The sequence below is a fragment of the Camarhynchus parvulus genome, chromosome 22, assembly GCF_901933205.1.
Source record: "Camarhynchus parvulus chromosome 22, STF_HiC, whole genome shotgun sequence".
Classification (NCBI taxonomy): Eukaryota; Metazoa; Chordata; class Aves; order Passeriformes; family Thraupidae; genus Camarhynchus; species Camarhynchus parvulus.
In genome coordinates, this window is record NC_044592.1 from 4,729,469 (window position 1) to 4,746,601 (window position 17,133).

At 58.8% G+C, this 17,133-nt stretch overlaps 2 protein-coding genes across 2 annotated transcripts; one reads left to right on the top strand and one right to left on the bottom strand.

Annotated features, from left to right (window-relative positions):
* Positions 1-449: 449 nt before the first annotated feature.
* RETSAT (retinol saturase) lies at positions 450-6,251 on the top strand. Its single transcript, XM_030964107.1, has 11 exons — positions 450-692; positions 941-1,123; positions 1,840-2,084; positions 2,551-2,752; positions 3,056-3,253; positions 3,339-3,458; positions 3,957-4,095; positions 4,229-4,338; positions 4,584-4,750; positions 4,968-5,127; positions 5,506-6,251. The coding sequence occupies exons 1-11, from the start codon at positions 518-520 to the stop codon at positions 5,649-5,651; spliced, it is 1,845 nt and encodes a 614-aa protein (XP_030819967.1). The 5' UTR covers positions 450-517; the 3' UTR covers positions 5,652-6,251.
* A 2,580-nt stretch (positions 6,252-8,831) lies between these two features.
* TGOLN2 (trans-golgi network protein 2) lies at positions 8,832-13,877 on the bottom strand. Its single transcript, XM_030964110.1, has 4 exons — positions 13,762-13,877; positions 12,143-13,428; positions 11,541-11,624; positions 8,832-11,042 (listed from the first exon to the last, which is right to left on the bottom strand). Exons 1-4 carry the CDS (start codon positions 13,829-13,831, stop codon positions 11,037-11,039), a joined length of 1,446 nt encoding a protein of 481 aa, XP_030819970.1. The 5' UTR covers positions 13,832-13,877; the 3' UTR covers positions 8,832-11,036.
* Positions 13,878-17,133: the final 3,256 nt, after the last annotated feature.

A 17,133-nucleotide genomic window follows, 5' to 3' on the forward strand; every position in this document is an offset into this window, starting at 1 on the left:
GGGCCCGGTGGGCGGGGCGAAAGTGGGTGGGGCGGGGGGCCCGAGCGGCGGAGGTGGAACGGGGCCGGTGCCCGGAAGGGTACTCGGGGCTCCCGGAGCCTGCAGTGGGGCGACCAGACCTGGCGACACCAGTGCCATTCCCAGTGCCAGCTCCTGGTGCCCAGTGTCAGCTCTCACTTCCCAGGACCAGCTCCCCGTGCCCAGTCTCAATTCCCAGTGCCCAGGATCAGCTCCTGGTACTCAATGCCCCTTCCCAGTCCCAGCTCCCGGTGCCCAGTCCCAATTCCCAGTGCCCAGGATCAGCTCCCGGTGCCCAGGATCAGCTCCTGGTACTCAATGCCCCTTCCCAGTCCCAGCTCCCAGTGCCCAGGACCACCTCCCGGTGCCCAATGCCACTTCCCGGTCCCAGCTCGCAGTGCCCGCCCCCGCTCCTCCCCGCGGTCCCCCCGCCCCGTGCCGGAGCCACCCCCGTGCCCGCTGTTCCCGGCTCCCGGCACAGCGCGGCTGCCGCAGCACCATGTGGCTGCAGGCCCTGCTCTTCCTCGCCCCCCTTCTCCTCCTCCTCCTCGTCCTCCTCTCCCTCGTGCTCCTGCGGGGCTCGGGCAGCCGCAACCCCTTCGCCACCGACAGCCGCCGCCCGCCCGGCCCGCTCGTCACCGACAAGGCGGTGCGCAGGACCGTCGTCAAGACAGGTACGGGACCCCCCCGGCGGGGTTAGACCCGGGGTGGCATCGCCAGCCCGGGATGGATCATCCCCGGGACAGCACCACCTCCGCGGGCTGGCAGCGGCCCCGGAGCGACATCCCCCCGGGGTGGCACCGCCCGAGTGTCACGGGCCCCCCAGGGTGGCATTGTCCCCCCAGTGTCCCCCCCTCTCCCGGCGGTTCCGGGCTCCCCGGTGCCGCGGGGATCCCCCCGCTGACGCCCCCGTGTCCCGCAGCGTTCTCGGCAGAGAAGGTGCCGGCGCAGCTCGATGCCATCGTGGTGGGCAGCGGCATCGGCGGGCTGGCGGCCGCGGCGCTGCTGGCCAAGGCGGGCTGGCGGGTGCTGGTGCTGGAGCAGCACGGCAAGCTGGGCGGCTGCTGCCACACCTTCACCGAGAAGGGCTTCGAGTTCGACACCGGTACCGAGTTCGGGGGCCCCAAATCCCCCCGGAGCCCGGGGAGGGGCGGGGGAGACCCTCAGGGCGGGAGCTCCCCTGCACACACCTCCTGTTACACAAACCATTTTGCTGCTTTTCACCCCAAAATCCCCAAATACCAAACGCCCAAAATTCCCCACAGCTGTGTGGGAGCTCGCCTGCACACGCCTCCTGTTACACAAACCATTCTCCTGCTTTTCACCCCAAAACCCGCTGGGTGCAGGATACCAAACGCCCAAATTCTCCACAGCCAGCCCCTGTGTGGGAGTTCCCTCCTGTTACACAAACCATTCTCCTGCTTTTCACCTCCAAACCCTCTGGGTGCAGGATACCAAGGCCCCTGTGTGGTTCCCAGCATGGGGATGTCACCTCAGGACATTTCTTGCTGGAAAACTTCTTGTGCTGAGACAAAGTCCAGCTCTGCGTGCCCTTGAATCTCCAGGATTGATTATTTACAGCAGAGATGGATAGCAAAGTGTAAAAAAAACCTCAGAATTGCCAGCTAAAACCACTGGTCAGTGCCATTCACCCCAGCTGCAAGGCAGGTGTATCCCAGATTTTCCCTTTCCCTTCCACAGGGAGCTGGTGGGGTGGGGATGGTGGGTTTGGTGTGTCCTGGGGTGGGAAAATGAAAGAAAAAAGAAGGCAAAGATACGGGAAAAAAGAGGAAAATAAAGGAAAAAAAATGTCTGCTTTAGGGATCCACTACGTGGGGCAGATGCAGGAGGGCTCCCTGATGAGGTTCCTGGTGGACCAGCTGACAGATGGGCAGCTGGAGTGGGCCCCACTGCCGGCCACCTACGATGCCGTGGTTCTGGGGGACCCCCAGGGCTCTGGCAAGACCTTCCACATCCATTCTGGGGAGAGGGAATATTTCTGGAGGCTGAAGGAACAGTTCCCCGGGGAGGCGGCGGCCATCGACGAGTTCCAGCGGCTGGTGAAGGTGGGGTAACACCAGGGGAGCCTGGATCTGGGGGTCACACAACGAGGGGAGCCCCCCTGGCACCCCCAGGGAACGATGGCATCACCCCAAAAGCGTTGGGAAACACACCAGTCAGCAAAATCGGGCAAAATCTCCCCTATCGGCCTCAAAAATGCAGCATCACGGATGTTTTGCGGGAGATTTCTTTAAAGAAGTTCTTTAAGGAGTTGGGGCAGAGGTCTTTAAGGACGTTTTTCTCAAGAACCATTTTTTGGGGAAGTTTTTTGGGAGGAACTCTCTGGAGGAGCTTCGATGGGGAAGCTTTTTTGCGTAAGCTTCTCTTGAAGGAGATTTTTGAGGGAAGATTTTGAGGGAGCCAGTACTGCCCTTGCCCACAGCTCACCAGGCTGCCCAGCAGTGAATTTAAGGGGAAAAACTGCTTTGGAGCACCTGTGGGGCGTGTCTGAGCCCCTGACTGTCCCTGCAGAGCGCTGGCCGTGGGGTTGTGCTGCTGGGGATCCTGAAGCTGCTCCCGAGGTTCCTGGCCAGGCTCCTGACCTGCTCCAGGCTGCTGCCACGGCTCTGCTCCTTCTCCCAGCTGGCCTCACGCAGCCTCAAGGAGGTGGTGGATGGTCTCACCCCCAACCCCGAGCTCCGCGCTGTCCTCAGCTACATCTTCCCCACCTATGGTACGTGACAGGAGGCCCTGGGGTGGTGTTAAACGCTTTAGAAACAGAAAAAAGGGTGAGAACCCCTTTTTTGGAAGGTTTGCATGAATGTTCTGTGGATGCTTTGCCAGCATCCTTGTCCCCAAGTCACTGGCAGGTGACACGTCCCCATTGCTCATCTGCATCTCCTTCCCTCTGTGTTCTTCATCTTCCTCAGGGCTGACATCATTCCTGTACAAGGGGATGTACAAAGTGGTCCTCATCTTAAAACACTTAGGATAAGCTCCAAGCCCATGATTTGCCCACACCCACCCCTTTTCCCAGGTGTGCTCCCCTCCAAGGCCAGCTTCTCCATGCACAGCATCCTGGTGAACCATTTCCTGCACGGCGCCTGGTACCCCAAGGGCGGGGCGGGGGAAATCGCCTTCCACACCATCCCCGTGATCCGCAGGGCCGGAGGAAACGTCTTCGGGAAGGCGCCGGTGCAGAGGATCCTGCTGGACGCCCAGGGCAGAGCCTGCGGTGAGCTCCGGCCACGGGGCTGCTCCCAAAGCGCGGCTCCTTTCACCAGCACCTCATTGTCCCCCCTCTGCATTCCCCCTGCCAGGTGTGAGCGTCAGGAAAGGCCAGGACTCGGTGGATATCTTGGCTCCCGTGGTCATTTCGGACGCCGGGATCTTCAACACCTACGAGCGGCTGCTGCCGGCGGAGGCGCGGGCTCTGCCGGGTGCGGCGTCAGCGCTGGGCTCCGCCGGGGTTACGGCGTTAATCCCGCCCCGAGCCCCGCGGGAAAGCCGATTTACCAATTAACGCTGCAAACCCCCCGGCGCTCCTGTGCCACAGCCCTCAAACCCCTGCCTGGCCCGCTCCTTTCTTCACGCGGGTTTCATTCAGCCCAAAGTAACCGGCCCAAACTGGCTGTGGCTGGGGAAGTCCTGGTTTGGTGCAAGGAGTCCCTGAAATACACAGTGCAGGGGCCTAAAATTCCTGGGAGTTGGTGGAATGTCCTAGAAGATCTTCTGGAAGGGGCAAGGATGGGGGGAATGGGAACAGAGGTGCTTGGGAAGGGGCACAGTCGGGTTGAAAGGGAATGGTTTGTGTGGGTGGGAAGGGTCAGGGTTTGGTGGGAAAGCACCAGGATTGGAGAAACCACTTCTTTGTATCCAGGAATCTTAGAAGAGCCTGATTTCCTCCCCTAACTGCCCTTTTTCCCTGCCCGCTGCAGAGATCCAGTCCCAGCTCCACATGCTGGCCCCTGGGGAGGGGGGCTTCACCGTCTTCGTCGGCCTCAGCGGCTCAAGGGAGGAGCTGGGGCTGGAGCCCATCAACTACTTCATGTTCCCAGGGAACGACCTGGATGGAATGTAGGTTTGGCTTCGCCTTGAATGTGCTTGGTTGAGCGTGAGGAGATGGATTCCTGGGCAGTGACTCAGGGGTTTGGCCAGTTCAGGGGGAGCTGTGCCCCGAGCCCCAGCTCAGCCCTTCCCTCTCGTGCAGCATGCAGCGCTACCTGGCTTCCTCCAGAGAAGAAGCTGCCAACAACATCCCTCTGCTCTTTGTCACCTCGCCATCAGCCAAGGACCCCACCTGGGAAATGAGGCACCCAGGTGAGGCTGACACCCAGCCACAAATGCTTGTGGGGGGATTCAAAACTCCTGATGGGGCTTGGTGATCCCAAACAAGGAGTTTCCACTCAGCCATCCATGGCCAAAGCTGGGCAGGGCTCATGGAATGCACCTGGATGAAGGACAGGGAACCCCAAAGATCTGGGGGCATCCCCTGGGTTTGGGGCAGTGACAGGGTGGGATGAGGTGGGCAGAGGGACGAGCACCCCAGCCTTGTCCTCCTGCAGGTAAATCCACGCTGGCCATCGTCACCTTCGCCAGGTACGAGTGGTTCGAGGAGTGGAAGGACAAGCAGGTCCACAAGAGGGGGGATGACTATGAGGACCTGAAGAAGACTTTTGTGGATGCCATCATGCAGACTGTCTACAAGCTGTACCCTCGCATCGAGGGCCGGGTGAGGGAACACGGGGCTCAGGGGTCCTCCCCTCTACCTACCCAATGACCGTGGAGTCATGGAATAATTTGGGTTGGAAAAGACCGTAAAGCTCATCCAGTTCCACCCCATCATGAACAGACACCTTCCACCAGACCAGGTTGCTCCAATCCCCATCCAACCTGGGCAGACCTGGCTGACCATCCCAGGATGACCACCCTGTCCCTGTCCCCCACAGATCGAGTACCTCTCGGGTGGCTCTCCCCTCACCAACCAGCACTACCTTGCCAGTCCCCACGGCGAGTTCTACGGCGCTGACCATGGCATCCCCCGCCTGCAGGCCGAGGCCATTGCCACCCTGCGGGCAGACACGGCCGTGCCCAACCTCTACCTGACAGGTGACAGGGCCACCAGCGTCCCCAGAGCAGGACAGCTCCGGGGGAGTGGGATGGGGCGGGGAAAACCTGCAATCCTGAAATGGAATAACGGGAAGAGCCGCTGTGGGGCAATGGGATAACGGCTGGAAAAGCAGAATTCCGTGGTGCCAGGGAGCAGGGAAGGCTGTGCTCCCCCAGCTCTGGGAGGCTGCCTCCCTGGCCAGGGCACGCTGGGCATTTCCTGCTGCACACAAGGGAAGGGAGGTGTGGGTCAGACCCCAGGGATGGTGCGGGGGCAGCTGGAAGGTGATGCCCAAACACCACTGATGGCTGGCTGGGACAGAGTGGGGACTGAGGGCTGCTCACAGGGGGACCTCAACTGCTGCTCCCTCCTTCCAGGGCAGGATTTGTGCCTGGGGGGTTTCATGGGGGCCCTGCAAGGAGCCATCATCTGCGCCAGCACCATCCTCAAGCGCAACCTGTACGCGGACGTGGCGTGGCTGAAATTGCGCTTGCAGGCCACCGACCCCAAGAAGGGAGACTAAAGGCTGCCATCCCCCCAGCAGGGCCCCAGCACAGCACCCCACCTCCCCCGCAGCCTGCCACGCACCTGTAGCAGACCCATCTCTGTGCCAAGCTGAGGGATTTCATCCAGGGCGACGCCGTTCCCATTCCCAGACAGATTGTGCTGGACCTCACCCCCTAAAAAAATGCATCCCCCTCCACCATCATGTCCAGTGCTGGTCCCTGGCCATGGAGGGAGTCCCCAGGAGCTGTTGTGGCAGGAGAGAAGTCAAGATAACCCCAAAACAGGAGACCAGCATCTCCTGTGGCTGCTTCATCCCATCGGGATCACTGACCCCAGCCAAAGCCCCCAGCCAAAGCCCACCTGCCCCTGCAGCCCCAGGGCTGCCTGAGAGCCTGCAGGCTGTCCAGTGCTTCCAGAGTCATTCCTGGGAGCAGCAGGACCCCAGCCCCCCAGAATTCCCAGTGTTTGGGTGCTGCTTTCCCCCCGCTGCCCCAAGACACAAGCTCATGCTCCTTTAGCAGCAACAAAGCCCTTCTGTCTGCTGGTAAAAAAGCTTGGGAACACGATGAAAGCCCGCTCCAGATGGGAAGGGAGGCACGTGAGACTGGAAGTAATAAAATAGTGATCATGACCCTGGGATTTGTGCCTCATGATGGGTCAGTGGGGCTGGGGGTGGTGAGGGAGAAGGGGAAGGGGAAGCAGAATGGAACGTGCTGATGGAGCATGGAGAAACATGGAAGCATGGAAAAACAGAGCCCAGAGCCAGCTGCTGAGCAGTGTGGCGGAGCAGGGAATAGTGTGACCGTGCTGGAAAGGGGCCCTGGAAAGAGGCTTGATGGCTGATCTGGCAAAGAGGATTAGATCACTGAGCAGAGAGATAATTCAGTGATGGGATGGGATTTGCAGAGAAGGTGAGCTCTGCCAGGAGAGATCACCCAGAGCCAGCCCCTGAGGAGCCCAGGGGCGCAGCAGGGAACTGGGGAGGCTGCTCTGGGCACCTCCAGCCCAGACCCCACCTGCAGAGCTTCCCCTGCTCTGCTCCAACACCTGAGGGACGCGGGGCTTCTGGAGCGAGTCCAGAGCAGGCCATGGAGCCAGGATGGGAAAAATGGCCGTGCTCACCTGGAGAAGGCTCCAGGGAGAGCTCAGAGCCCCTTCAGGGCCTGAAGGGGCTCCAGGAGAGCTGCAGAGGGACTGGGGACAAGGCCTGGAGAGACAGGACCCAGGGAATGGCTCCCAGTGCCAGAGGCAGGGCTGGATGGGATCTTGGGAATTGGGAATTGTCCATGTGAGGGTGGGCAGGCCCTGGCACAGGGTGCCAGAGCAGCTGTGGCTGCCCCTGGACCCCTGGCAGAAGAGCCAGGTCCTCTTCCCAGGGACCCTTTGGAGAGCAGAAACACCTGATTTAGGCCCAGGACAGTGCAGTGACACCCAACCTGCACCCAGCAGCCCCAAGAAGACCCAAACCTGCCTCTCCTCCTGCTTTTCTCACCCCAAAGAGCTCCATCCCCATCACTTTGGTGTTTTTTTAACCCACACAAACGGTCCCAGGCCATGGAATTTGTCATGCCAAGTTGATGTGTTTGCTTGGCTGGTGCCCTGCCCGTAAGGAAAATACCTGCTGTGAGCTCAGCCCAGGTTCAGCTGTTTGCCCAGGAGGCCGTGCAGCACTCAAAGCTTTTGGGAGAGGAAGATGAGATCAAACAAACCCGGGGAGGTTAATGGGGTTCGCAGGCTAGGGGGGCAGAGCAGAGCTCAGGGAGTGGCTGCAGCAGCATTTCACAGAACCCTGGAATCCTCTGGGCTGGGAAAGCCCTGAGAACACCAAGTCCAACTGCCAAGGCCACCAGTGCTCCATGTCCCCAGGTGCCACATCCACACAGCTGCCAAATCCCCCCGGGGATGGGGTCTCCCCCCTGCTCAGGCCTGAACTGCTGTTTCCATGGAGGAATCTTCCCAAAATCCAGCCTGGGACAGCCTGAGGCCGTTTCCTCTGATCCTGCTCCCTGTCAGCAGAGCCCAGCCCCCAGCTGGGGAAGAGCTGCACTCTGCAGAGCAGCAGGAGGGCTGAAGGGCAACGCCCCAGCCCCGTGCCCACTTTCACCCAGTTTCTCATGCATGAAAGCTCCTCCACCCTCAGGGCCTCCCTGCTGAACTGCCTCTATCACAACGTCTCAATCCTGCCCCGATAAGCAGGGCCCAGCCCAGCTGGCAAAGCATTTCTGATTTTATTTGACATTACCTCCACTCATGGACTTTGTCTCGGGGGCAGCCACCCCCACACAACCCCACAGGCAGTCCCCAGCCCTGGGACGCCCCCAGCGCTTCCTGCACCAGGGACAGGACCTGCCCTGCCTGCCAAAGCATTCTGGGGCCTTTCCAGCCCTGAGATCCGGGTGGGAGCAGGCAGGGGGCTCATGAGCTCTGGGAGCACAGTGCAGTGGGGTTTTCTGGGAAATCACCTTGAGGATACAGAGCAGAGCAGAGCTCTGATCCCCTGGCAGCAAGGCTGGGAACTGGGGGTCTGTAAGGCCTCTCCCAACCCCACATCCCCATGGATTCTTCCTTTGATCCCCCATTTTCACCATTTTTTCCTGCTGCAAGCTGTCAGTAGCGCATTCCCAGGAAAACCAGCGGCTCTCCCTGTTCCCAGCTGGGACTGGAGGAGAGGGGAAGGCGGGATTTCCTCCTGGGAGGGAAAGGAGGCGGGGGAAAGGAGGGACTTTCTTCCACTCCTGGAGAAAACCTTCTGCTCCCCGTTCCACACCTCTCCAGTCTCCCAGCTGCTGCTCCAACCAGCTGGGACTCGCTGGCATTGCCCTCCGGGGCTCTCTGCAGGACAAAGAAGAAATCCCAGAGGAGAGCTCAGGACTAAGCTGTGTCCAGAGCAGTTTAATCTCCTCTTGGGCCCTGACCTGAGAGCACCCAGTGGAGCTGGGCTGATACTGGGCCCTGGAAAGCAGACTGGAAACTTCAAATCCGCTCTGGCCCGGGCCTGTCTGGGCTCCTTCCGGCTGCACACGGAGCTCTGAGCACAGACAGCTCCACAAAAACAGGGTTTTATCAAAATCAAACTGGTTTTGCATAAAGAGGAGCCACCCTGCGCCTTTGGTGCCAGGTGTCAATGAAAACCATGCAAAGAACGCGACAAAAAAACAAAACCAAGAGAGAAGTGAAAAGTCAACCTTTTGTGTCTTTTTTAATCCATTTACTGATTTCACCACACAGAAAATTAAAAAAAACAGTACAAAGAACTGTAAAAAATTCTGATCCTTCCAAGCAAGGTGCATTGCACTGCAGAAAACAAATCATGTGCTGGTTCAAGCCTAAAAAGTAAGAATATTTGGCAAAAAACCCCTCTGTACCAACAGACAGCATCCACGGAAAACACGTGCGTCCAAAGGGAGAAGGTTCTGTGCACCTTGATCCCTCTGGGACACGTTGCACAAACACCATAAAACTCAACAAACTGGGAGCAACCCCAGGGGTCTGGGGCAGCCCAGGCTGCGGGCAGAACACAGCAGCCCTGGGAAGTGCTGGTGTGGAGATTTTGGGGGAAAACCCCACACTTGAGCCTGCTGTGAGCCCTGCCTGTCCCCAGACCCTGAGGTGTGTCCTCATCACCCTAAGGAATGCTTGGCTCAGCCTGGGATTGGTGCTCCAGGTCCAAAATATTCCCTGCCCTGCTGGCAGCAGGGTGGGATTCCCACAGCCTGGAGCAAGAGAGGGTTTGAAACAGCTCCCAGGACAGGAAAGCAAGTAGATGGTGAAAAAATAGAAAGCCTTTCTAAATTATTATTCAATAAAAAAAAAACAAACACAAAGCAGGACAAAGCCAGCGTAGAGCACTCACACTCCTAAAAGCACACTCACTCCAAAAACCCTGGCCAGAGCAGCACACGGAATCCCAGCCACTGCAGCAGGGTTTGTGTCCCTGCTGTGCCCAAAAAGGCAGAGGTGTCCCCCTGCCCAGCCCTGCCCTGCAGCAGCCCCAGCCCGGCTGATCCCCCAGGGGCTCTGCAGCAGGAGGTTCCCACCCTTTTTCCCCAGAGCTGCATTCCCAGCCCTGTTTCCCTTCCTCCACGCTCCTGCTCTCCAAACAACTCCTGGAAGTCCTTTCAGCATCCTAGATGTTTCCTAGGGAAATCCTGAGAACTCCTCAAAGCCAAGAGGGACTCTGATGCTTGCCAAGAGCCAGCAGAGAGGCAAAGGATGATTTTAGGGTTTGGAGAAGGCCAGGGTCTCTCTCCCCTCTTGGGATGAACCATTAGGAAATCAAACTAGAGCTGCAGGGTTCACAATGACCAGGAAATGGCTCTGCCCTTGTCCAGGGTGACCACAGGGCGAGGAGCTGATTGTTCCCAAGCCTGGCAAGGGCAAACAAAGCCCCCCAGGAGGGAATTTAACCATCCTGGGGCTCTTTCCATGCAGTCAGTGCAGGACTGGCACACACCTGGCACCCGATGTGGTGCAGCTGGGTGCCCACGTGAGGAGCTCTGGGCTCCTCAAACCCTTTTTTTGTCTGGAAAAATCCAAAGCAGGAGCCAAGCAGGTACTTTGTGCCCTCTCCAGAAACATCCCAGCTTGGAGAAACCTCTGGGGAGTAGAGCTGCAGGAATGAAAACCTCACAGGTGTAAGTGGGGCACCAACCCTTGGGCTGACCAGCACCAGTCCAGCCTTGGAGGGACTGGGAGGCTCCCTCATCCCAAACCCCTCAGGGATTTACATTCCCTCCTTCCTACACCTGACAAGGGCAGGAAACAATCCTCCCATCTGAATCCCTGAGCCAACAAGGCATGCATTGCCCAGCCTGACCCCCTCCTCCACCAGCAACACCCCCAGTGCACACAGCTGAACTGGGAGCACTGGGAGGGAAGAGACCTGCACGGAGCACGAAGGGTTTGAGCTACAAAAACTGCTTCAGCGTGGCCAGGGGTGGGTGTGAAAAAGGGAAGCTGGGTGTGAGACTGATCAGGGAGAGAAAACCCAAATCTGAGTCTGTGCTGGGTCAATGCCAAACAAGAGAACTCAGGTGTCCCAACCTGAGCGTCCAAACCCAACAGGTGGAGAAGGAGGGGCAGGAGGAGACCAAGGCAGCTTCGTTCCCAGGCAAGGGACAGTCCCATGGCTCATTGTGCAGCAGATCCTTAATTCCCCCCAAAAGGAGGGCTCAGTCCAGCAGATGGCAAATTCCATTGCATTGGGACACAAATCCTGGGTCTGGCTTTTCCAGCAGCCAGACACCCAGGGGGAAAGCAAGGCAGCTGGGAAAGGAGCAATTCAGGGAAGTGAGAGGTTTTATCAAGGTGCAGGTGCAAAACAAAAAGCGTGTCCCCTCCTTCCCGTGGACTGGAATCCAGCTGTGGCAGCACTGCGTCCCCGCCATCCTCTGAGCAGGAATTAGATCTGGAAAGGCAAAAGGAAAGGTTGGGGCTGCCTGAAAGCTCAGAATTACTCTGCTGCTCTGTCCAGGCTCGAGTGGGCTGAGAAACTTCCAAAGCAAGCACAAGCTCCTGCCTTTGCTTTCCTAACTTTCCTCTTCCTATGGCAGAAGATAATTACAGGCGCATCTGAAGGGCAAGAGGTGGAACAAGGTTTCAAGGGAGAGAACAAAGGGATTTCTCCACAAATCCTACCCTTCTCCCTCTAAAATCCTCTCTGACAAGTCATTGGATCAGTGACATCCAGCACAGCCCAGCTCCCATCTGTGCCCTGGGGCAGCTCTGCCAGCACTCCGCAGTCTCACTTTCTCCACTTCCTGGCAAAACCCTGTTTCTGCACCAAACTGTGCTTCCCAAACTGCCTCAGCTGGGGCTTTGGGACCCGTTCCAATGCAAAGGGCCAATATTTTGTATTTCCAACACACACCAGGCATGCCAACCCCCACTTTGGGCTGGCTCTCACCTTCTGATCCAGTCTCTGATAATCACCAGATTTGGGCCGCCGACCAGTTTTGGATCTTTTTCCTTCCAGAGCAAAAGCAATGATCTTTGGAGAGAGAAAAATGGAGACAGGGTGAGTGGAACAGCAGCTTCCAACCCAGGCTCACCTCTGGATTCTCATTTTCCTGCTCCCACAACCCTTTTCCTGTGACCAAGCACTTGAAACACGTAAATGCCAGTACTCAACCATTCCTGAGATGGACCATGAGGTTTGCACAATAAGCAGAAAACAGGAAGAATTTTCTTTTTTTTGGTCCTCCCTCAAAACCAGCTTTATGTGAGGAAAAACAACCCCAACCTTGTGATGCTGCTACAGAAAACCGTCAGGAGGAAACTGTCAGAGATAAGATGGAGGGTTCCACACCCCTTTGTGGTTTCACCTCTCAGCTGGAAACCAGCAGCACAGCTGAGAACACCCAGTTCCCACCACATCCAGCCCATTCCTGGTCACAGGAACCCTCCCGCTGCTATAGGACCACAGGAACGTGGGCCAGACTGGGAGGTGCTGGTGTGGAACCAGTCAGGAGGAGGGGAAAGGGCTGGCAGGTCCAGCAGGGCGCTCACCTTGCGTTTGTTGTGGTAGGCCACGTACAGGGCTGCCACAATGACAGCTGTGGTCACCAGGTAGGCAAAGAAGTGGCTGCTCTCCGAGCGGGGCCTGGGCAGGGAGGGAACGCTCCTGTCCCTGTCCTGCTCCAGGGAGGCGTCACTGCCCTCCTCAGCCTTGGCCACGTCCTCCACGGCGCTCTCTTCATTCTCCAAGGAGCTGTCACCGTCCCCAGCGGGGGCAGCCGAGTGAGACACGGGGCTCTGCTCCTCCTGGGAGTTCTGAGCACTGTCCTGGCCGTGGGGCTGCTCGCCAGCAGCACTGCCCTGGCTCTCAGTCTGGGCTGGCTGCCCTCCTTGGCTGGTGGCCTCGTTGGCAGCCTTGTTCTTGTCACTGCTGTCCTGGTTGGTGCCATCCTGGGTGTTGTCCTGCTCCTGGTTGGTGTTGTCCTGCGTGTTGCTCTTCTGGTTGGAGCTGCCATTTGTATTCTTGCTGTCCTTGCCATCAGTGCCCTTGCCGTTGTTGTTGTTGTCCTTGTTGCTGTTGTCCTTGTTGTTGTTGTCCTGGTTGTGCTGTCCGTCCTGGTTGGTGCTGTCCTGGTTGGTGTTGCCATTTGTGTTCTCACTGTCCTTGCCATTGCTGCCCTCGTCATTGCTGTTCTTGCTCTTGCCATCCTTGCTGTCCTCCTGCTCAGTGCCCCCTGCCTGGTTGCCAGCCTGGTTGTTCTCGTTGACACTGTTCTGCTGGTTATTTTTGTTGTTCTGGCTGCCACTTTCACCGTCAGTGCTGGTCCCTGTATTGCCCTGGCCACCAGTGCCACTGCTTTGGTTGCCCGTGTTTCCAGTGCTGGACTCTTTACCGCTCTGGCCATCACTGCCCTGGCCAACACTGCCGGTCCCTGCATTGTCCTGGCCATCACTGCCTGCCTTGCCTGTGTTACCATTGTTGCTGTTCTGGCTTTCACCTCCTTGTCCCCCACCTCCTCCATTGCTGGTTCCATCATTGCCATTTTCACCTTGGCCCTGCTGAGCAGCCTCTGAGCTGCTGCCTTTCTGTGATTCGTCTTTCTCCTTCTTCTTCTCGTCGTCGCTGCCATTTACAGCTGGCTTGTTTTCCTGCTGTTTGTTTGCCGTGTTTTCAGCCGTGTTGCTCCCGCTGTTCGTGTCTGTTTGGGCGCCGCCATTGTTGGAGTTCCCGTTGTTTTTCTGCCCGTCTCCGTTCTCTAGAGCTGTGTTGGTGTGCTCCCCGTTGTCACCTGCTCCGGCTCCCGTGGAAGATCTGCTGGTGTCCGTCTGCGGGTTGTCTGCAGCGCCAAACACGGGGAGCCCGGTCAGTGGGCACCGGGGGAACGGGGGGAGACCCCGAGAGGGGCGGCGGGACCCGGGGAGCCCAGAGGGGGACGGGAACCTCGGGGGAGCGGGGGCTGCCAAGGGCGGAGGGGAAACCCCCGGTGAACCTCGGGGAAGCGGAGATCAGGGGTTGCCAAGGGCGGAGGGGGAACCCCGGTGACCGAACACGGCGGAACCCCAAGGGCAGAGGAAGCCTCCAAACCTAGCGCGGTGCCTGACCACCCCCCCCGGCCCCAGGGCTTCGGTGCCCTCTCCCGCCCCCGCGGCAGTGTCCTGGCGCGGCGTACCGGCGGCGCAGAGCCCCAGGAGCAGCAGGAGCAGCACGGAGAGCAGCGGCAGCGCCCGCGGGGCCTCCATGGCGGGCGGGCCCTCAGCGCCGGCTCGGCCGCTTCCGCCCGCGGCTCTCGCGAGAGCGGGGAGGGGGCGAGAGCGGCAGCGAGGGGGCGGAGACTGAATAGATTTGCATATTTGGGCGGAGCATCTCTCTATGGGGCGGGGCTTGCCAAGGAGCGGGGTTGTGGGCGTATCCGAGCGTGGGGCGGAGCTTGTTCCGGCTGGGGGCGGGGCTTGGGGAGCCCCTTTGGGAGGCGTTTGGCGCCCCCTGGCGGTCACAGCCGGATTTTGGGGTAAAACCCGCTGGTTTGGGGTAAAACCCGCCGGTTCGGGGTAAAACCCGCCGGTTTGGGGCAAAACCCGCCGGTTCCGGGCAAAACCCGCCGGTTCGGGGTAAAACCCGCCGGTTCGGGGTAAAACCCGCCGGTTCCGGATCTGTGTCCCGGCCCTGGGAGCCCAGGGCGGGCAGTCAGTGAGAGAGGCAGACTGCAGCCCCAGACAGGCGCTAGGAGGGCACTCCTGGTTCTGGAGTGGGCAAGGCTGGGGGACAGGCGGCAGGAAATCAGGGCTCCTTTTCCTTTTCCTTTCCCCTTTCCTCCAGGACAGCTGTGGAGAACCTGCTGGTTTTGGATAACCCGCTATTTTTTTTGGTATTATTTTTATTTTTTAAAATACCCTCTTGTTTTTCGGATTTTTAGGTTTTTTTGGATACCTGTTATTTTTCGATGCTGTTTCGCTTTTTTGGATAACCTGTTGTTTCTCTTTCTTGGCCCAAGCAGGCACGTCCTCCTGCACAGCAGCGATTCCCAGCGGAGCAGGAAACTGTCAGCAGGCACCCAGGACTGTCCACTTCTTTCTGTTCGTCTGCTTTAGACTGTTACATCTCCCTTCTCCGGGCTGAATATCCAGGAATCTGTCTCCAGCAGGAATCACACTCTTCCATGGTCCATGGCCCGCTCCAGTCGCTTCAGTTTTGACCCTAAAACACAGCAAAAACATCACATGGAAACCAACAGAGAATAATCCTCCTTGGAGTGTGGCAGGAGATGCGGCTGAATTTCTCCTCTCATGGTTTCTTTTTCCCGATCTCTGGGGAATCTCAGCTCCATTCAGCACATTCCAGCAGTCCCTGCTGCCCGTGCCAGCCTTTCCAGGGAGACCAGAGCAGCTGGCCCAGCGCTTTTTTGGGATTTAAACAGAAAACCGAGGCTGTTTCTCATGCTCGGCTTCCACGCACCCCCTGGAAGTCCCGAGGGGCTGAGCTCAGGCCAAGGTTGTGCCTCGGGGGTTGGGATTCTGCCCCAAGCACCGCGGGCAGCACGGGATCCAGCATTTCTGAGGATGAGGAGCAGCAGTGACTCCCCTCGCCTCCTGGCCATGGATCCTGGGGTATCCCAGGCTGGCGGGACCCCCAAGGACCCCGGGGTGCAGCCCCAGGACCGCCCAACACCTGCGCCCGTTCTCCCCCCTCAGCTTTGGGGCGTTCCCGGTGCCCTCCGCTCTCCCCAATCCCTGCAAATTCACCTTTTGGGGATGGCCCTTTCCCGGAGCAGGCTGGACACGCAGATCTGGCCCTAATTAGCGCTAATTGGGGTGTTTTCACCGCTGTCCCGAGGTCTGGTGTCAGGATAATAAAGTCCTCACCTCGCCCGACGTGTCTGCGCCCCCCAGCCCGCCCCTTTCCCCCGAGGGCTAATCTGCTCGGGATAAAGGATCAAAAGGAGGAACAATTAGCAAATGGCAGAATTTAATGACGCTAATTAAAATGTATTAAGTGTAGCCAGTGCCTTTGCAGCAGCTGCTTTGGCAGGAGCCCCGAGGATGGGAGCTGCAGCCTCACCCCGGACATCTGGCGCGCCCTCCCCTGCAGCCCCCGAGGAAAAAGGGGTTTGGAGAAAGCTCGGAGCCCGTGGCACAGCCCCTAATTAGCTCCATCTCTGCAGGAGACCCCCGGGACCTCATTAGGCTTTTCAATTAGCGCCTGGCCAGCCTGCGGGGGGGCAGGGCTGCAATTAAACAATCGGGGGGAGGTGACGGGAGGAGCCCCGTGTCCAGAGAGAGCCAGGAGAGCTCCAGGTGCTACCAAGCTGTCCAGAGAGAGCCAGGAGAGCTCCAGGTGCTCCCAAGGTGTCCTTAGAGCGGCCAGGAGAGCTCCAGGTGCTGCCAAGGTGTCCTTAGAGCGGCCAGGAGAGCTCCAGGTGCTGCCAAGGTGTCCAGAAAAGAGCCAGGAGAGCTCCAGGTGCTACCAAGGTGTCCTTAGAGCGGCCAGGAGAGCTCCAGGTGCTCCCAAGGTGTCCAGAGAGCGGCCAGGAGCGCTCCAGGTGCTGCCAAGGTGTCCTTAGAGTGGCCAGGAGAGCTCCAGGTGCTCCCAAGGTGTCCAGAGAGCGGCCAGGAGAGCTCCAGGTGCTCCCAAGGTGTCCAGAGAGAGCCAGGAGAGCTCCAGGTGCTACCAAGGTGTCCAGAGAGCGGCGAGGAGAGCTCCAGTGCTCCCAAGGTGTCCAGAGAGAGCCAGGAGAGCTCCAGGTGCTGCCAAGGTGTCCAGAGAGGCCAGGAGAGCTCCAGGTGCTGCCAAGCTGTCCCAAAAGCTCTCCTGGGCCCCCTTTAGGCACATCCCGAGAGCCAAACCCTGCTGGGGAGCATCCCAGGCCTCCCTCATCCTGAGCTGCCGGCTCCGTTTAGCCCCCCGGCTCTGAGGACAAGTTAAATCATGAGGAACATCACCCAAAACCTGTCCGAAGCTGAGTGGAGCCTCCTGGTCACACCATCTCAAGTGGAAACACACTGGATTTTTTCAGGTTCTTTTTCTACAGCAAAGATAAACCCCGGAGTTTCCCTCGTCTAGAACCAGGGAATGGTTTAGGTTGGAAGGAACCTTAAAGAACAGCTCCAGTCCCCTCCCGCGGGCAGACACAGCTCCTGTAGGAGCATTCCAGAGGACAAGAAAATCCAAAAAGGACCCAATTTCTGTGGACAGCACTGCTCCCCTGGCGTCACCTCCTGCCCAGGGGCAGGGCTTGGGCACCAGGTGCCCCTGGCAGGGCTCCCCCCAGCCTGCCCCAGCTCCAGAGCAGCACCAGGCAGTGGAACAGATGTTCCCTGTCCCTATGGGAAAGCACTGAGTCAAACAAAGGAATATTCTCCTGCTGGAGCCCAACATCTGTTTGGGGCTGTCTGGCTCTGGCTGGGGTTTAATCCCTGTGACAGGGCTCTCCATGCCTCTAATGTCCCATGAAATCCAATCCAGGGGGCTGCTTGTCCCCAGCCTGCTCCTGGTGCTGGGGAGAGCGGGGCTCAGCATCCTCCTCACCAAAAATCACTTTCTTGGA

What these genes read in the sequence shown, in the direction of transcription:
- RETSAT (XM_030964107.1), top strand. Translation starts at nt 518, where the DNA reads ATGTGGCTGCAGGCCCTGCTCTTCCTCGCCCCCCTTCTCCTCCTCCTC. An exon ending in AGTTCCAGCGGCTGGTGAAG is followed by an intron (nt 2,085 to 2,550) that starts GTGGGGTAACAC and finishes CTGTCCCTGCAG; the next exon opens with AGCGCTGGCCGTGGGGTTGT. An exon ending in GGAGGCGCGGGCTCTGCCGG is followed by an intron (nt 3,459 to 3,956) that starts GTGCGGCGTCAG and finishes TGCCCGCTGCAG; the next exon opens with AGATCCAGTCCCAGCTCCAC.
- TGOLN2 (XM_030964110.1), bottom strand. Translation starts at nt 13,831, where the DNA reads ATGGAGGCCCCGCGGGCGCTGCCGCTGCTCTCCGTGCTGCTCCTGCTG. An exon ending in CCTGGGGCTCTGCGCCGCCG is followed by an intron (nt 13,429 to 13,761) that starts GTACGCCGCGCC and finishes TTGGCGCTGCAG; the next exon opens with ACAACCCGCAGACGGACACC. An exon ending in CCTACCACAACAAACGCAAG is followed by an intron (nt 11,625 to 12,142) that starts GTGAGCGCCCTG and finishes CTCTCTCCAAAG; the next exon opens with ATCATTGCTTTTGCTCTGGA.